This window comes from Lynx rufus, unplaced genomic scaffold, assembly GCF_022079265.1.
Source record: "Lynx rufus isolate CCGP_SWC_20201006 ecotype Redwood Valley unplaced genomic scaffold, mLynRuf1.p SCAF_8, whole genome shotgun sequence".
NCBI lineage: Eukaryota > Metazoa > Chordata > Mammalia > Carnivora > Felidae > Lynx > Lynx rufus.
In genome coordinates, this window is record NW_025814896.1 from 121,633,736 (window position 1) to 121,654,106 (window position 20,371).

A 20,371-nucleotide genomic window follows, 5' to 3' on the forward strand; every position below is an offset into this window, starting at 1 on the left:
CTTACATAGAACACCAAGTGCTCATCCCAACAAGTGCCCTCCTTAATGCTCATCACCCATTTAGCCCATCTACCCACCCACTTCCCCTCCAGCAACTCTGTTCTCTGTATTTAAGAGTCTCTTATGGTTTGCCTCCTTCTCTGTTTTTATCTTATTTTTCCTTCCCTTCCCCTGTGTTCATCTGTTGAGTTTCTTAAATTCTACATATGAGTGGGGGCACCTGGGTGGCTCAGTCGGTTAAGTGTCTGACTTCAGCTCAGGTCATGATCTCATGGTTCATAAGTTTGAGCCTCTTGTTGGGTGCTGTGCTGACAGCTCAGCCTGAAGCCTGCTTCAGATTCTGTGTCTCCCTCGCTCTGTGCCCCTCTCCCACTTGTACTCTCTTTCTTGCTCTAAATTAAACATTAAAAAAAATTCTGTAGAATTTTCACTCATCATATGAGTGAAATCATATGATGTTTGTCTGTCTTTGTCTGACTTATTTTGCTTAGCATAATACACTCTAGTTCCATCCACATTGTTGTAAATGCAAGATTTCATTCTTTTTGATCTCTGAGTAGTATTCCATCGTGTGTGTGTATGTGTGTGTGTATACACTATATCTTCTGTACACACACACACACACACACACACACACACACACACTATATCTTTATCCATTCATTAGTTGATGAACATTTGGGCTCTTTCCATAATTTGGCTGATAGTGCTGCGTTAAACGTAGGGGTGCATGTGCCCCTTTAGATCAGCATTTTTGTATCCTTTAGATAAATACCCAGTAGTGCAACTGCTGTGTCCTTTTTAATTTTTTGAGGAACCTCCAAACTGTTTTCCAGAGTGGCTGCACCAGTTTGCATTCCCACCAACAGTGCAAAAGGGTTCCCCTTTCTCCACATCCTTACCAACATCTGTTGTTGTCTGAGTTGTTAGTGTTAGCCATTCTGACAGGTGTGAGGTGGTATCTCATTGTGGTTTTGATTTGTATTTCCCTGATGATGAGTGATGTTGAGCATCTTTTCTTATGCCTGTTAGCCATCTGGATGTCTTCTTTGGAAAAGTGTCTAATCATGTCTTCTGCCCATTTCTTCACTGGATTATTTGTTTTTGGGTGTTGAGTTTAATAAGTTCTTTATAGATTTTGGATACTAACCCTTTATCTGATATGTCATTTGCAAATATCTTCTCCCCTTCTGTCATTTGCCTGTTAGTTTTGTTATTCCCTTCACTGTGCAGAAGCTTTTTATTTTTGTGAGGTCTCAATAGTTCATTTTTGCTTTTATTTCCCTTGCCTCCAGAGACATGTCAGGTAAGAAGCTGCTGCGGCCGAGGTCAAAGAGGTTGTTTCCTGTTTTCTCCTCTAGGATTTTGATGGCTTCCTGGCTTATGTTTAGGTCTTTCATCCATTTTGAGTTTATTTTTGTGTGTGGTGTAAGAAAGTGGTCCAGGTTCATTTTTCTGCATGTCGCTGTCCACTTTTCCCAGCACCATTTGCCGAAGAGATTGTCTTTATTCCATTGGATGTTCTTTCGTGCTTTGTCAAAAATTAGTTGGCCATACGTTTGTGGGTCCATTTCTGGGTTGTCTATTCTGTTCCATTGATCTGAGTGTCTGTTTTTGTGCCACTACCATGCTGTCTTGATGATTACAGCTTTGTAATCCAGCTTAAAGTCCGGAATTGTGATGCCTCCAGCTTTGGTTTTCTTTGTCAGAATTGCTTTGGCTATTCAGGGTCTTTTCTATTTGCATACAAATTTTAGGATTGTTCTAGCTCTGTGAAGAATGTTGGTGTTATTTTGATAGGGATTGCGTCGAATGTGTAGATTGCTTTGGGTAGTATTGACATTTTAACAATACTTGTTCTTCTAATCCATGGGCATGGAATGTTTTTCCATTTCTTTGTGTCTTCTTCAGTTTCTTTCATAAGCTTTCTATAGTTTTCAGTATACAGATCTTTTACCTCTGGTTAGATTTATTCCTAGGTATTTATGAATTTTGGCGCAGTTGTAAATGGGATCGATGCCTTGATTTCTCTTTCTGCTGTTTCATTATTGGTGTATAGAAATGCACCTGATTTCTGTACTTTGATTTTATATCCTGAGACTTTGCTGAATTCACATACCAGTTGTAGCAGTTTTTTGGTGGAGTCTTTTGGGTTTTCCATGTAGAGTATCACGTCATCTGTGAAGAGTGAAAGTTTGACTTCTTCTTTGCCAATTTGTATGCCTTTCATTTCTTTTTAAGTGTCTGATAGCTGAGGTTAGGGTGTTCCTGACCTTAAGGGGAAGCTCTCAGTTTGTCCCCATTGAGGATGATATTAACTGTGGGCCTTTCATATATGTCCGCTAGGTATTATTATAATAATACTTCTTTTTACAGCTATTGTTAGAGTTCTTTGCATTGTTAAGCTCTTCACTATTTCATGTGAATTAGCTGCCACCTATTTTCCCAGGCCATGCTCTTCACTCTCCTTTTTTTTTTAAAGTTTTTTTTTTTTTTTTTTTTTTTTTTTTTGAGAGAGAGAACGGGGAAGGGGCAAAGAGAGAGGGAGACAGGATTTGAGGCAGGCTTTGGGCTGAGCTGAAGTCAGAGTCTTAACCAATTGAGCCACCCAGGCGCCCCATCTTCACTCTGCTTTTGCACATGCAATTACCTCTGCCTAGAATGTTTTTCTCCCACATTCTTTCATGTAACAGATGTTTCCATGTGTAAGGCATAAGCTAATTGAACACAATCTGAAATGCACATATCTAGTTGATTCATGGGAACAAACATATTTGCATGTGACCTTCTCTTGTTGCTTGAAGAGAAATTTGTGCGTAGGCACCTGGGGGCCCAGGAGATCCAAGAGTTTGTTTTCAGCCCTGCCCTTTAGACTGTCTGGGCCCAAAGAGAAGAGAGGAAAAAGGGTTGCAAAGAAAAGCTGTACTTTGTCAACTCCTTTTCCTTTTGCTTCCCAACTTATATGTATCTTTCACCCGTATGTATCTTTCTTGTCCTATATTCCCAGAGCCAGAACTGTGTGCCCCATGTTCTTGCTTTATACTGTAGAGCTGTCTCCTTTCTCTGGACTCCAGCTTCCATTATTAGGTAACCTCCTTTCCTCCTCCTTTTGGAAATTAAATCTCTCCCTCTTCCTCTAAAAATAGTTTTATTCTCCCATCTAAAAGGAGAGCCTTATAACCTTGCCTCTTTTCTAAAGCCTGTTATCTCTCCTCCCACCCTTTTTTCCTCTGTCCTTCTTGAGTCACCTACACTTCACCTGCCAATTACTGCCTGGTTTACTTCAGTTTGACTTTTACAGCCAGTTCCCTGCACTGGAACTACTCTCAAGCAGATTGCCGAAACTGATGGCTTAGTCTTGACTTCTGTGACATTTGACAATTATGACCATTATCTTGAAACACTTTCTTTATATCCTGATTTCTCCTTTTTTTTTTTTTAACCTCTTTTCTGATTGTTCTCCTGTTTCCTGTACATGCTTTTTGTGGATAATGTCATTCACTGACGTGTACAACCCTTCCCAGTCCATGAGAACTACTAAATCTGGGTCCGCAGCCTGGACAGAATCCTTACTGTCTCTTAGATGTTCCCACCTGTGTGTCTTTATAGGTATGTCAGATTAGGTAAGTTAAAAATTGAACATTTTGTTGCCCACCCCCCAAATCTTATATCCAGATTTCTACTTTCTTAGAGCTTCTGTCTTGGTTAATATTACCACTCTCCTGTCACCCAAGATAGAAACTGATCTTGATGTTCTTCTTTCATCAGCATTTAGCTGATCAGAAAATGCTATCCGTTCTACCTCGGAAATCCCTCTTCTCTATTGTCTACATTCAAATTCACACCATCTGAATTACGTCCTTCACTTCATAACTGGTATCCCTTTCTCAAGATACTCTTGTCCGGTTCAGTTGCCGTATTTTCAGAATTCTCTTCCTTTGCCCTTAAAAGATGAGGTTCTTCTCGTGTTTCTTATATATGCTTTCCCTGAATAAAGTCACTCACTGACATTAAGACACCTATTCCTGGTCCTTGGTCACTACCAAATCTGGGCCTCTAGCTGGAACATATACTGTGTTTTAAATACTTGCTCTCTATGACTTGCACAGTGAAATTCAAAATCATTAGCATGACATACTTTGTTCCTTAAATTGTGTGATCTTGGCAAGTTACTTAATCTATTTGGCTTCTCTTTGTTTCTAAAATGAGGGGGATGGAATTCAGTATGCTTTTAACTCTTTTTTTAAAAAGAAAAATCATCAGATAAAATATTATAGAGAAGCCTCAGTATATAAAACACAAAAACAGAGCTACTTTCATTGAACTTGATATCCTCTTCCAGCCTCCTTCCCTCTTCCTTATCCTACCTCTGTTGTATCTCTTTTTGAAATTTCTAGAACTGGGAGGAGCAAGATTTAAAACTACTTTTTTTTTTTTTTTTAATGTTTATTTTTGAGAGAGGGAGATAGAGTGCAAGCGGGGAAGGGGCAGAGAGAGAGGGAGACACAGAACGGAAGCAGGCTCCAGACTCTGAGCTGTCAGCACAGAACCCGACGTGGGACTCAAACTCACAGACGTGAGCTTATGACATGAGCCAAAGTCAGATGCTTAACTGACTTGAGACACCCTGGTGCCCCATATCTACTGGGTTTCTTAAGGTCCCTTTTAACACTTAAGATTAAGTGCGTTCTTTGAAATTACATGGCTGTCACATCACACTGTCTTTGAATAGGAAAGGCTTTACTGTGATACCCACTGTGTACTTTCCTTTTAACCAGTCCTTCTGTTAGATTCAGGTACTTTTCCTTTCTTTGTATCAGTGCCTGTCCACACACCTATACAGTGTCTTTCACTCTGAACATGCATGGGACCCACTTAATTTGTCACTAACCTCACGTTAGGTCATTCTTACACAAATATTACCTCCTTTGTAATATGTGCCCTAGTTTAATTTACCTCTCAAGGAGTGTTAGCTCTGTCCTCTGGGTTCTCATAACATTTTTCAAATCCTTATTATAGTGACTATTCATGTTTGATAAATATATAAATGGATGAATGAAAGAAGGTATGGATAGATAGGGAACAGCTGTAGAGAATATATGTACTCTAAATTTCATCTTACTGTAGAAACTATAAAGAAGTAGGTAATTTTGTTTCAGTCATTCTCTCATGGGACTGACCTTGATCTCCTTAGGAATTAGATGAGGAAGGAACATTTTCTCCTAACTAATCAGTAAGTTTGAAGAGTTGGCTCTATGTACACAGCACGTGAAGTGGAGGGGGCACTGGCGAAAGTTTTGTAAGATATGCCTTCGCGAACTCGATTATCTTGCTTTTGAATAGCAGGCCTTCAATCAAATTTACTTAAGCTAACCAGCAGGATTCAAAGTAGAATTGAAAAATCCAGGCCTTCCTTCCTATCCCAATATAAAATTGGAATTCAATAGGCAATAAAACTTACTCTCTAAAAACATACTTAAAAGAAAAAACAAATTATGAAAGGGATATTGCAAGGAACAATTTGCTCTAAAAGCCACAGCTCTGAGGCCTGCAGGGTGTCAAGGAAGTCATTTGTGTAGCCAGTTTCTTTTCTGTGTATTCAGTTCCACAGTGCCTCTTTCCGTGCTTCCCTTGCTTTGTTTTTGTTTATCTTACCCATACTACTCATTTACCCAATTCATTTGTTCAGCAAATATTTACTGAGCATTTTCTCTGGGAGATCTGTTTTAGCACTAGACCTAAACAAAAAATGGCCTCTGCCCAGAACAAGTGAAACATGTGAAATTGAAATACAGTATGATAAATGAGGTTACTGTGGCATGCACTAGATTGTGGACAACCTAGGAGACTATGACTAACTGGGCGCGCACACGTCTCTCAGAGAAGAGGTGACCTTTGAGTTGGGAGTTGAAGAATGAGAAGGAGGTGTGGTGAATGTGACAGAGCAGTTCTTTACAGAGAAATCGAGGAGTGAAAAAAGCATCATGATTCCCCCTCCCCTCAAAAGGTGATGTTCTTAGAACATGTGAGTCAAGGGGTCATGTCTAGAGATGAATGTGGTAAAATAGATTGAGGTGAGGTTTTGAATCATGTTTCATACCATGTTTCTTACTAACAAATTTGGGCTTGAACTTGCAATCGTGACATAATTTTATCAGGAGAAGGGCATTAGTAGGTATTGTGGAAGAAAGAAAACTAGTAGCTTTCCAGAAGGGTCTCAAGGCAGGAAGACCATTTTAGGATGTTCATGCCCTAATTCCCACAATCTCCCAGTGATGTACCTGGGAGTCTCTAGATTATGAAGTGTCCCCAGTGATACAGTCAGGTGAGTTGGGAAACTCCTATGTCCTGAGCATTGGACAGAAGAGATGTGGTTTCTAGAACCAGTTTTGCTGCTTACTAGCCCTGTGAGATTATACAAGTCTCTTAGTTTTCCCGTCCTGAAAATTGAAGGTTTTGGACTAATTACTGTGATTGTTTCCTTCTAAAGTTCTGTTCTTCTAAACAGACAAAAAAAATCCAGCTTTAATCGAGCTATTTTTAACTTAAAATGGCTACAGTTTTCCCCTCTCTGGATTTTAAAGAAGGATTTCCTGCTCCTGTTGAAGAATTTCTACTTTTCTCTCCTTAGTATGAACATAGTTCCTGCATTTTCTACAAGTGGTATTTGCATCGTATTAATCCACTGCTTTCTTCTTTGCCGTGTGCCTGCCATTTACCACACATGTGTTTGTGGTGTCTAAAAAGGTAACAGTGGCAGTCCTCTATTTATAATGTGCAAGAAAGTCTCCATATGAATATCCTAAAGCCATAGGTAATTAATAACAGTGTTTTAAATATATGATAACTGCAAACTGCCAAGATTGCCCATCATTACATGTTACCCCTTTTAAGGAATAGGAACAGGTGTTGGATGCTGACTCCAATCACACATGCCTGAAACTGGCAGCAGGCATGTAGCTGGGGAGATGCTGATTACTCCTTTCTTCCTCTGAGAGGGTTACACCAAGAGGACCAAGAATTAGCTGTCCCCTAATTTGTGTACATCATAGACCTATATGTGTGGACCTATGTGTTGGAAGACATCTCTGGTATGTTTGCCTTCTCCCCTACAAATGTGCCAACATTAAGTTGACCTGCTCCTTGCAGGAAGCTGTGACCCATTCATCATTAATTCTTATGCCCATTGGGGCACCCGGGTGCCTCAGTCAGTTAAGCATCTGGTCATAATCTCGAGGTTTGTGAGTTCGAGCCCTGTGTTGGGCTCTGTGCTGACAGCTCAGAGCCTGGAGTCTGCTTCAAATTCTGTGTCTCCTTGGGGCGCCTGGATGGCTCAGTTGGTTGAGCGACCCACTTCGGCTCAGGCCATGATCTCACGGTTTGTGAGTTCGAGTCCCACATCGGGCTCTGTGCTGACCACTCAGAGCCTGGAGCCTGCTTTCTGATTCTGTGTCTCCCTCTCTCTCTGCCCCTCCCCCACTCATGCTCTTGTCTCTCTCTGTCTCAGAAATAAAACATTAAAAAAAAATTAAGAAAAACAAATCTGTCTCCTTCTATCTCTGCCCCTCCCCCACTTGTGCTCTGTCTCTCTCAAAAATAAATACATGTAAAAAATTAAAAAAAAATTATTATGCCCATTTAAGAGAAGAGGAGGCAGATAAAGCCCCTGGGAAGCCCCATGGGCTTTAGAGTTAGGTTTGGGATTGCATGCTGGCTTCATCACTTGGTGAATTTAGGCAAGTAATTTAACCTTTCACTTTCCTCATCTGTGAAATGAATACAGTATCACCTGCCTTGTAGGGATATAGTGAAGATTATTAGTGTTATTAAAGGTGTCCAGCAGTATCTGGCACCTGGAAGCCGATTCTCCAATCTTGTCTGTTTCTCCTCTGAAGCTCCGAGAACATATTAGATTCTCAGTATTGAGCATGACACATAAGTGAGTAATAGAAGTGTATTGCATTAATACTAGGCACTTATTAAATGGTAGCTATTATGATTACATAGAGTAAAACAATTGATATTTTTAATGTAAAATGTACCTGTTGAATTTTTCAAAATTCCAATTGTTATTTTTTTGCGTAGGTACTATCCAGGTAGATTAGTAGAATTGTTAAGCAATTCAACGACAGGGCAGAAAGAATTGATACAAAGACAACAGGTATGAAATAGCATGCTAAAAGCTTATTGGTTCCAATAAATTGTGCTACCGTAGTCAGATGTTACCACAGTCAATCAAATGTCACATGCATACATACAAGTAGGAATATGATACCTGTATGCATGGCAGGCTAGATCTCGTGTACCAGGTAAAGAAGATTCTGGGGGCTGCTGGGTGGCTCAGTCGGTTAAGTGTCTGACTTCGGCTCAGGTCATGATCTCACGGTTAGTGGGTTTGAGCCCCACATAGGGCTCTGTGCTGACAGCTCAGACCCTGAAGCCTGCTTCAAATTCTATGTCTCCCTCTCTCTCTGCCCCTCCCCCACTCATGCTCTCTCTGTCTCTCAAAAATAAATGTTAAAAAAAAAAAAAAAAGATTCTGTAATACCAGTTCCTTCAGCTTGTTTGAAGGGATTTGCCCTCCCTGCCCTTTATATTATTTGATTCATTCTTTGGTTTTATTTCAGAATTATACCTGTGATTATTGAGCATCTGTTATGTGGCATTCTGATGTATTCATAGAATATGTAATGACTAGCCAGAAGTCCTAGATAGGTAATCTTTAAGTTTTAAACCTAGATCTAACTGATTAAGGCTTTGTGATCCTGGGATCCTCTTCTTTGTCTTTTGTAAGTGCATGCTTTCTCTTCAAACTGTCTTTGGTAATTCACAAGCTTTTATGCAGTTATACAGTGTGTTGCATGTAATGCTTTTGGAGGATTTTTCTCCTACATTTTAAAACTATCTCAGTCTCAGAGACCTAATAAATAGACCTACTGCATATTTGTAAGTAAATAGTTTCTTTGCAGGCATGTAACTTATTTTGGTTTAACATTACTGATGATAATTTAAAATGGGGAAAGTAAAAGTGTTATTCTTTTTTGTAGAATTTCTATATTGAGGAAGTTTTCGTCATAAATTGATTTATGAGACCTCCTCTCTGTTCACTTTTTTTTTAAACTAGTTCACCCAGTCTCACAGACAAATTCTGGGAGTCATCTCTTTGATTCCTTTTACTTCATAGTCCTTTGTATATAAAGAGTCGCTGAATTCTACCTGTTTTAAACCCTTCATTGTTTTTCTAGTTCATCCTATCTCTTCTGTTCCATCTGTCACTATTTTATTTTTTAAATGTTTATTTTTGAGAGAGAAAGAGAGAGACAGTGCATGAGTGGGAGAGGGGCAGAAAGAGAGGAAGACACAGAATTCAAAGCAGGCTCCAGGCTCTGAGCTGTCAGCACAGAGCCTGATGCGGGGCTCGAACTCATGAACAGTGAGATCAACCTGAGCTGAAGTTGGCCACTTAACCGACTGAGCCACCCAGGTACCCCATCTGTCTGTCACTATTTTAGATCAGGTGCCAGTTGTTGTTTTCATCTCTTACCTAACTGATCTCCCTGATGTAGTCTTGGTCTTTTCTTCACCATTGATTGTCTTAAGTGAAATCTGTGTGCCTCTCCTTAAAACCTTTTTAAAACTCCTAGCGAGCTATGGGTTCAAATTCAGTGTTCTTAATGTTACAATTATAACTAATTCTTACTCCTTAAGTGAGTTCTTGACTACTCCACCATGGTTTAGATACTACTTTTCTGTGCGGTAGACAACTCAAAAAGCTGAACTTTATATTACCTTTGGAGAAAGGAGTGAAGAAAAAACTAACTTGTACATAGGTAGAATTTCCTCCCTACCTAAGAAGAGTATAGTTACAGGTGAAGTCTAAGTGTGGTAACAGGTTTAAAGCTCCATTGCAGTAAAGATTTTTTTTTATTCCAGTAAAGTTAACATAGTGATTCAGTGACTTTATACAAATTACTTACTGCTCATCATGTTAAGTGTACTCTTAATCCCCTTCACCTAGTGCACACATTCACCCCCAGCCCCACCCCACGTCCACTCTGGTAACCACCTGTTCTCTATAAGAGTCTGGGGGCGCCTGGGTGGCTCAGACGGTTAAGCGTCCGACTTTGGCTCAGGTCATGATCTCAGGGTTTGTGAGTTCAAGCCCCACATTGGGCTCTGTGCTGACAGCTCAGAGCCTGGAGCCTGCTTCAGATTCTGTGTCTCCCTCTCTCTCTTACCCTCCCTTGCTCATGCTCTGTCTCTCTCTTTCTCAAAAATAAATAAAAACATTAAAAATTTTTTTAAAAAAGAGTCTGTTTTTTGGTTTGTCTCTTTTCTTTGTTTCTTAAATTCTGCATATGAGTGAAATTATTTGTGTTTCTCTGACTCATTTCACTTAGCATTATACTCTCTGGATCCATCTATGTTGTTGCAAATGGCAAGATCATTCTTTTTTATGGCTAAGTAATTTTCTATTTTATATATATACCACATTTTCTTTATTCATTATCTGTAGATGGACAACTGGACTACTTCCATGATTTGGCTATTGTAAATAATGCTGCAGTAAACATAGGGGTGCATATACCTTTTCAAATTAGTGTTTTCATGTTCTTTGGGTAAATACCCATTAATGGAAGTACTGGATCATATGGTAATGCTATTTTTAATTTTTGAGGAACCTCCATACTGTCTTCCATAGTGGCTGTACCAGTTCACATTCCTACCAATAGTGCAAGAGGGTTCCTTTTTCTCCACATCCTCAACAACACTTGTTTCTTGTGTTTTTCATTTTAGCTATTCTGACAGGTGTGAGGTGATATCTCATTGTGATTTTGATTTGCATTTCCCAATGATTAGTGATATTGAGCATCTTTTCATGTGTCTGTTGACTGTCTATATGTCTTTCTTTGAAAAATGTCTGTTCATCTGCCCATTTTTAAAATTTTTTTTTTTCAACGTTTATTTATTTTTGGGACAGAGAGAGACACAGCATGAATGGGGGAGGGGCAGAGAGAGAGGGAGACACAGAATCGGAAACAGGCTCCAGGCTCTGAGCCATCAGCCCAGAGCCCGATGCGGGGCTCGAACTCACGGACCGCGAGATCGTGACCTGGCTGAAGTCGGACGCTTAACCGACTGCGCCACCCAGGCGCCCCTCATCTGCCCATTTTTAATTAGATCATTTGTTTTTTGGGTGTTGGGTTTTATATGTTCTTTATATAGTTTGGATACTAACCCTTTATCAGATATGTCATTCCCAAATACCTTCTCCCATTCAGTAGCTTGTCTTTCAGTTTTATTGACAGTTTCCTTAGCTATGTAGAAGCTGCACTAAAGAAAGAACTAACATTCTAAAGAAAGAATGTACACTTTAAGAGGGAGGTTGGTAGCATACAGAAAAGGTGGGAGTCAGAAGAGTAAAGTTGGTAGTGCCATTCAAAGTATTATTGGAGATTGAACCATCCCTGTTGGGTAGTCCTCGCATGTTCTTGTGTAGATAAAATGTGTCAGCCTGTTAGTGCCTGATAGCATTAAGCATTCTAATCACTGTCGACTCCCTTTGCTCACCACATAATGATCTGATCAACATTTAGTAGACATTATAGTTTGCTTTATAGGAAGAAAAACTACTGTTAGTTTCTTGGCTATTAAATTTCTCTTTGTAAATCAGTATGTTGGATTTATATACCAATCTTTTGTTAGTGTGACTTTTGGTGGTTATACTGATACAGTTATATATCTCTTCAAGCACACTGAATTGACTAACATATAGTACCTTGTAGCACTTCTTGGTAGCTGGTTAGCCAGCTTCTCCAGTGACACCTTGCCATGATGGGTAACTGTTTATGACTTCTTTGTTCCAATGGCTTGTGCAAACATTTTTCTTTGGGCTTCTAAAAATGTTAATATTTCAATGATTTGGGTAAATTGGAGAGCTACTGAATGGTCTTTTAATATAGTGATGTTTCCCTACAATGTTATAATCCATGGTTTTAATTACTAAGTACATTGTTGTAAATTTGCTATGTCTTCACTCGCCCTAGCCAGTCCTACCCTCAAGATTTGTGGAATAAATTTTGAATTTTGAATTTATTCATAGTAAAATAATTCAGGATTCAAAATTATACTGCACTCTTCCTTCCTGGATGTTTGCAAAATAGCAGGCATTTATCAAACACTCACTGTATCTCAAGCAGTGTACTGGATTATGTTTAATACTTAAAACAACTCTAATGCAAAGTATTTTTTATAGATAAGGAATCTGAGACTCAGAAAGGTTAATAACTCTCCCATGGTCACAGCTAGGAAAATAGCAGAGTTGGGATTTAAATCACAGCTGTTAATTCCCAAAGTTACTTCTTTCCCTAGTGCATTTAGTTATGTTTAGATAAACATATATGTTATAGTAATTCTAGATAATTTTTTTAAACCTGTAGAACGCTGTGCTACATTTATTTTGGATATTTTTCTTGTTTGGGGATTAAGAAAAAAAGAATATCTTGGTTTCCATGTCATTTTATATACTTAATTTATACAATTGATATCTCTGAAATAAAATCTTGCCTTGTTAGAACAACCTTCCTCTCTCCCAAGCTAATTTCTACAAAGTTGGCTCATGCCAACAGCTTCTTTATTCAGTATTTTCTATGACATATGTGACTGTTTTTCTTATAAGTGTTCCTATTTTAAAAGGCAGCACCATTACCCAACAAAGTCTCCTACCCTTCCCCAAATGTAAATCCTGCCTCTTCAGCAGCGGCAGCACTCTGCATTGTCTTCCATTGGAAGTGTGAGCTGAAGGGGACAGACATTCCCACTGCTAAGCTGGTGCACTAACGCTCCGATCTGCCCTTGTTGTATTATTAATGGCACAATGTTTTTATGTTGCAGATGGCTGAGAGCTAGCAAGGAAAATTCAAGACCATGATGGCTCAGTTTCCCACAACTATGAATGGTAAGCCGCTTTGTGCTTGTGGCAAGATAAAGAGGTTATGGGTTTTGGGGGTGTTTTTTTTGTAGAGGTTATAAAATACTCATTTTGATATTTTTCCTTAAGCTTGTAAATGCAAAACTTAAAGTAATCTTACTGAAAATGTTTTGATAGTTTACTTCAGAACACTGCAGTAGTTCCTGTGACTCAGTATAAGCATGTCTGCAGTATCATCTGGTATGTGTGTTTGCCTTTGAGCAGTTAAGAATAACCTAAAGGTATTTCGTGTTTGTTGCATAAAATGGGAGGACAGAAAGCAGAGTGCTATAAGGTGAAGAATATTAAAGATGTTTTCTGTAGCTTGGGATGATTGTATAATGAGTAAGCCAATAAAGATTCATTTAGTAATCTATGCATATAGTTAAGTTTTCTTTTTATTAAGGATTGTGTATGCCTACACACATAATTGTTTAATATGAAACATTTTTAAAGAAAATGTTTAAGTAATTTCAGTAACAGAAATCTTTTAAAGCTTCTTTTCTGATTCTAGTTTTAATTCTTTTCCCAAATACAAATTGACCCACCTTAGTATTAAGTTACTGTGTGTGTCATATAGAATTAATTGAGAAAATGCATTATGTTTTTAAATTGCTAAAGAAATCTAAAATGCAAAGTTCTTAATATTGTGGTAAATTTCATTAGCCAATTACAAATAAAAAATAATAGTCTAGTCAGTAATTCTTTAACATTTAAATTGAAAGCAGTTATATTAAAGAACATTAGGGGAAAAAAAGAGGGAAGCATCATGAATAATTCTATCACTTGCAAAAAAGCAATTCTGTTTTAATGTTACCATCTAGTATTTGATCAATTACATTTTAAAAAAATTTTCAGTCATAAGGCCAAATTAAGCACATCATTAATACAAAAATACATGTTGTATATCTAAAATTTTAAGACTCAGGATTGACCTTGTGAGATTTAGGAAAGTTTTGTAAAAATGAATTATTTGTGTAAGAGGTAAAACTAAATTCTGTGTGGAAGAATTCAGTGTTGAGGAGCTTGAGATAAAGGTTTTGTTTTGTTTTTTTGCCTTTTCAGAACTCTTATTTAAAGATCAATGTGAGCATTGCTGGAAATGGTGTGGGATTATGAAGATTATTTGATGCCACAATTTTTAAAAATTAAATAATGGGTTTTTTTTTTCCACAATGAGTAGTAAACATAAGTTTAGAATCAGGGTAATAATTATGGTAGTAATGTGCTCTTCCCAAATTTGAGGATTTCTGTGCACCATACAAAGGAGTTTGTATTAAATACATAGTTTAGTTATAAACTTCAACCAAAGTGTTAAGAAGTATTATAAACCAAATGAACATGAAAGAAAGCAGTGTAGGCTCAGTCTTACTTCATTCTGTTTCTTCCATTCCCTTAACATTTATGTATCTACTTTGTAGCTCATTGCATTGTATATAAAAGAATGAATAATATCAGACAAAATGTTGAACAGTTACTTATAAGTGGTGTATAGGAATAAAGGTAGTAATTTTTTAAAACTTCTGAAGAATTGATAACAAATGTAGACTGTGATATCCTCCCACTTTGTTTATAATGTAGTTGAAGATTGAGGATAATCTTGTATGTATCTAAATGAAGTGCAATTCAGAGATTAAGATCTTATTGGAAGAGGCATCCACATATGTAGCACAAAGCCTTCCAAAGCAGTGTTTGCTCTTCTAGCAAATCCTCAATTATAGATGATGATAAATCTTTTCGATGCCCAGTACTGTTGGAACTTGTCTATAAGTGCCCTAGACCAAGCCGTGTTTCTAAACGCTTCTGACGTATTTCTCGTATTTTGCCCTGTTTTATCATCCCAAGACTAACCACAGACTTTAGACTTACTTGGTCTCACAGAGCTGTGCTGCCTATATAGTAGCCATTAGCTACATGTGACTATTTCAACTTAAATTTAAATTAATAAAAATTAAATAAATTCAGTCCCTCAGTCACATAGCCACATTTCAAGTTCTCAAAGCCACATGTGGCCAGTGGCCATTGTGTTGGAAATGGTGTGGGATACAGATACAGAACATTTACGTCATCTTAGAAAGTTCTATTGAGCAGATATTCTTTTCTTAGTCTCTTTGATGCTTCACTTCCCATCTCCTCAACAGAGCAAAAAAGATCAGTGCGTCATATTTTTACCACTCGTGACTCTAATTCTGGTGTCTTCTGCACCAGCAGAATCATCCTTGCCAGAGTCTTCTTTAATCATGGTAGGTTTGCTTTCTGCTTTTCAAACATGTAATGAAATTGTAAATACAGAGAGCCTGATATTTGAGTCATCAGGTGATAAGCAAGAGGGTACTTCAGATTCATGTCACTGCCTGTTGATTGCAGTGTAACGTAGCTTGTTCCAGCCTTAAAATCATGGGGGTACTGAAGTTGGTTCTCTGAGTAAGAAGTTCTGAAGCCTGTGGCAGTGGCCATATCCAAAATATGGAAGAGGGGAGGGAACAGGAACAGCAAATGGCTTTAGGAAGAAAAAAATGCCATTTTATTTTTAGAGTTTCATTACCTTTTTAGAGTTTGAGAGTTTATTAGTCTTTTCATCTCTGTAATTAGGAAATTGTTAACATTGGGCCTACAGAATCATATATAGTACTGTCTGCATTTCTGACAGCCCAAGGATTTATTATTCAAGTCCCAGTTGAGGCTTTAGTTCTATCTAGACCAGTATTCTAGTTGTATTTTAGAGCTTGAAGTTTGTACTGGGTCAACATCTATCATTTGACGATTATTTTGAACTGGACCCAGAAATAGTCTTCATTTAATTTCATAGCATACGAGCAGGGTATAACATGTTTGAGTTGTGTACATTCAGAACTAAGTGTTCTGACTGCTCAGCTGTGTGACTTAACCTTGTGGAGTGTGTGTGTGTGTGTACATATCCATATACATGTGTGGTGTATCTATATATGTAAAACAGAGATGACACTATTTACTGCAGGGGATTTAGCATATAGTGGTTGTTCTATAAATGTGTATTTTTCCTTCTGCATAGACCATAAGAACATTTTTGACAGAGCCAGTAGGTGAGAAGATGAGAATAAGCAACAGAAATCTTTATGAAAATACCACATTCTCAATTTAGTGATGAGTGGGGGAAGTGGATAGAATTTTAATACATTTCTAAAGTGGTCAGACAGTGTAAAAGGTTGTTAGCTTTTTAAGGAAATATTAAACGTTAACCCCAAAACTTGGGTTTTTCTGACTTTCTATAAGGCTTACAAACAACTAAAGACTAATATTGGGAGATGTTTTACTGGAAGTTCAAAATAATAAACTGTTGGCTCTTTAAAAGATTCTGTTAGTATATATTCTAAGAAAGCCAGAATTGGATCAATTGTTTTAAAATTGTTTTTCAAGTATATATTTTTCCTACTTTTCTTATTGCTATTTAACTTTTCCTTTCTGTAAAACTTTTAGTGCATTAATATCTTTTGTTTTAATGTCATTTTTTTGAAGTGCTCACATTTAAAGATTAAATACTACCTGAAAATTATTCCTTGTTATAATGCTTTAGAACATTTTTAATCTGTAAGTGACATTAATCATAATATTTAATCATGATTGTTGTATGTGATTCTTTTGGCTAAGGGAGTCTCTGAGCTCCTTTAAGGAGTCCATTTCATTCATCCTTGTACCCCTGGTCCTTGGTCACAATGGTGCCCCCTAAGTGTTTTTTGACTGAATGTATACAAAGGTGTAAGGGTGGCTGGTTGGAGTAATGAAGAACTGAGCAAGAAATCAGATAGGTTGCATTGGCCACTGTCAAGATAGGTAGCCAAGGAAAGGTGAGGAGGTGGTGGGACATAAGAAAGCACTATCCTGATGCCACGGGGCCCTCTGGAGTCTTAGGAAGCAGTCTCCCTTGCCCAGGGGATGTGCCCTGCTGTGTGTTAGAGCAGCTCAAGCCTTCCTAACCAGACTCTCCAGACTTTAAATAGTCTTCAGTTTTCTGACTAAAAAGCCTCGCTCTCAGTATTTTCTGGCAAGGGTACCTTTACCAGAAAGGAAAGAGCCTGAGAAAGATTTTAATGCTCTGACTTCTCCTTAATTATACTGTTCCCTGGGATTGGGTTGAGTAAGGAAACTAATTTATTGAGTAGCCTCCATGTAGCAAGCATATATTAGATGCTGTATTTTTATTTTAAGTTGGGCGTATTGAGGTATAATTCACCCTTCTTAAGTATATAGTTTGATGAGTTTTAACAAATGTATACAGTCATGTAAATCGGGGTATGGAACATTTCCGTCACCCAAAAGGTTCCCTCACCACCCTCCTTTGCCACTGGCAACCACTGGTCAGATTTCTGTCCCTGTAGTTTTGCTTTTTCCAGAATGTCATATAAATGAAATTCTTTCATTGCGGAGTAGAATTCCATTGTATAAATGTGTACCACAAGTTGTTTGTGCATTCATCTGCAGAACACCTCTGGGTTATTTCCAGATTTTGGTCTCTAAACCAAATGTCTAAAGCTGCTGTAATCGTCAGAGGACAGATTTTTATTTGGAAAAAGTCTTCATTTCTCTTGGGTAAATACCTAGGAGTTTAATGCTGGGTTGCAATGGGAAATGCATATTTTAACTTCATAAGAAGTTATCAGACTCTTTTTTTTCTAAATCGTTTCCTTCCCCATCAGTTATGTGAAAGTTTGAGTTGCTCAGCATCCTTGCCAACAGTTTTTTAAAAAATTTTAGGCATTCTATAGGCATGGAGTGGTATCTTACTGTAGTTTTTCTTCCTTTTTTTTTCTTTTTAAATTTTAGAGAGAAAGAGTGAAAGAATCTCAAGCAGACTCCACACCCAGGGAATTATTACTGTAGTTTTCTTATGCATTTCCCTGATGATCAATGACGTTGAACATCGTGTCACATGCTTTTTGCCATCTGTGTATCTTCAATATGTCTGTTCATATGTCTGTTCAAATCTTTTGCCCATTATTTGAGGCAGGGAGCAGGGATTGTCTTAATGAGTTGAATAGTGCTTTATATATGCTGGATACATGTTCTTTATTATGTTTTGCAAATATTTTCTTCCAGTCTGTAGCTTCTCTTTTTATTTTAACAGTGTCTTTAAGAAAGGAGAAGTCCAGCTTAACAAAAAGTTTAAATCATTTAGGTAGTTTTTGCCCTAAAAAGTCATTCCCTAATCCAAAGTCACAAAGATTTTCTTCTTTGCTTTCTTCAAGAAGTTTCATAGTTTGGCTCCTGTGTTTAATTCTATGATCCATTTAGAGTTAATTATTGCATATGGTGCAGGATTGAGGTGGTTTGGGTTTTTTGTTGTTGTTCCTGTGGATGTCTGGTTCTTTCAGAACATCTTTCAGAACATCCACATGTTTCAGTGGAAGGGCTATCTTTTCCCCACCAAATTATTTTGATGTCTTTGTTGAAATCAAGTGACGATATATTTGTGGGTCTATTTCTTTTGAACTATCATGGCAGGTAGTTTAAGATTCTTAATTAAGCCTATGGATTCTAATCCTATCTTTTAACACTTAACAACTTTGATACTTTGGGCAAATTATTTAATTTTCCCATGCTTCTGTTTCCTCCTCTGGAAAACAGTGATAGTAGTAATAGTTACCTGATAGAATTCTTGTGAGACTTTAAGAAACAATACACATAAAGCTCTTAGAAAAATACCTAACATGTGGCAAGTTTTATGAAATGTTAGCTGTTGTTATTTTACCAATCTAATAGATGAAAAATTATATTTAGTGTTATTTTTAGAATAGATACATTACACATTACATATGGTTTTTACAACCACCCCATAAGCTTACATAATCTTCCTAATTTTTGGAGGCAGCAGCTAAGATACAGGGAATGTGAGCCTCTTCTCCATAAATATTGGGAGACTGCGTAGCAGAGTTTGGGTTCTCTGAGTTCTAATCTCAGCTCTGCCACTTGTTAGTTAGTTGTGCGACCTTGAGCAACTAGCTTTGCCGTCAGGGCTTTTGCTTTCCTCACCTGCGTCATGGGGATGATGATAATAGTATCTCATGTATAGGGTAGTGGTGAGAGTCCGTGAGTTTACTGCATTAAAAAGGCCCTGACACAGAGTCAGGGCTCAGTAAAAGCCAGCTGCTTCCCTCTGTCGTCTTTTGTTGTCATTATTTTTTTATTGTCATCATCATTTTTCCAAATTGTCACAGGAGGCATGACAGGGTAATTTGTTTACTTTATAATAAACCAGTAAACTAAGTAGGTTTTTACTATGTGTTTGGTATTTATTTAGAAAGTGTGTAGGTTTAACTATTTTAGGAACTTAGTTCTTCAGTACATCTGTTTCTTTATTTTTAACTTTAATCTTAAAACTTGTCTTTAAGAGAGGATGTTTATAGATTTTTTTAATCCATTCATTTAGGGCTAAGAAATATTTGTTAAATCAGATCCATCTAGTGTTTCAAATTAGAGTGGGCACCTACTTTTCAATGAAACGCATTCCCGGCAACAGCTTTGTAAGGCAGATTTTCATATAATAGACAGCCAGTGTGTATGAGTCGATATATTTAAACATTTGGATTCTTATTGTTGGGAGTTGAGTAAACTGAAAAGGTAGTCAGAAGTGAAGTATATGTGGGTATCAGCTATGTTCAATGTGTCGAAAGGATGGGAATGATATTTTATTCATCTTTTTATTTCCAGAATTTAGCTTGTTGCCCATTGCCAGTGAGTGGTATATAGTAATTGTTCCATAGATGTTAATTAGATGAATGAGTGAAAAGCCTCAGGGCTGTGCTATGTACATATGGTCATGAAAGAGTTTTACTTTTTGTGTCACGTGGGGGTAGAGTACTGTCAGTAAATGGACACTTGTTTTTATATTTACATTTTAGAATTATTTTGAGCATTCTCATATATATACTACAATTTCTTTGTCTTTCACTTATGTTTTAGGAGGGCCAAACATGTGGGCTATTACCTCTGAAGAACGGACTAAGCATGACAAGCAGTTTGATAACCTCAAACCCTCAGGAGGTTACATAACAGGTTTGTGTTTATATTTCAATTATGAATTATGTTCCTTTTCATGTAATACCTTAGAATTTAGAATTTTAATTCGATTACCATCAAATTTGAATTATTATGTAATAAAATTCCTATCACATTTCATGAATTAAAAAAAAAAACAGCAGTTTTATTTTATCTGGAACTGGTTTAATTTGTTGTTTTGGAATTGGCATATGGAAGATCTTTTCCTAATCCTAAATGATAATCAAGAATTTCAAGAAGTTCAGTTTACTTGTCCAGTTTCACACTTTAACATTATTTCTAGAATGTTTTCAGGTTAGTTCTTGAGGTAATTGAGACTTTTATCCAAGCAAATTTATTAATGTGCTCCTAATATGTTGTGCCAATTAC

General features: G+C 37.4%; 1 protein-coding gene across 12 annotated transcripts in view; it reads left to right on the plus strand.

Moving 5' to 3' along the window:
- Window positions 1–20,371, plus strand: part of ITSN2 (intersectin 2) — a 146,469-nt gene that overhangs the window by 22,150 nt on the left and 103,948 nt on the right. For 7 of the 12 annotated variants that reach the window (XM_047067905.1, XM_047067894.1, XM_047067900.1 and 4 more), the window contains exons 2-4: window positions 12,895–12,958; window positions 15,112–15,213; window positions 19,907–19,999. In XM_047067905.1, the coding sequence (XP_046923861.1) occupies window positions 12,928–12,958; window positions 15,112–15,213; window positions 19,907–19,999 (226 nt within the window). In that variant the 5' untranslated portion in view covers window positions 12,895–12,927. Of the gene's footprint in view, window positions 1–12,894; window positions 12,959–15,111; window positions 15,214–19,906; window positions 20,000–20,371 lie in introns of those variants that run through there. The other 5 variants (XM_047067898.1, XM_047067896.1, XM_047067899.1 and 2 more) reach the window with 1 other exon arrangement.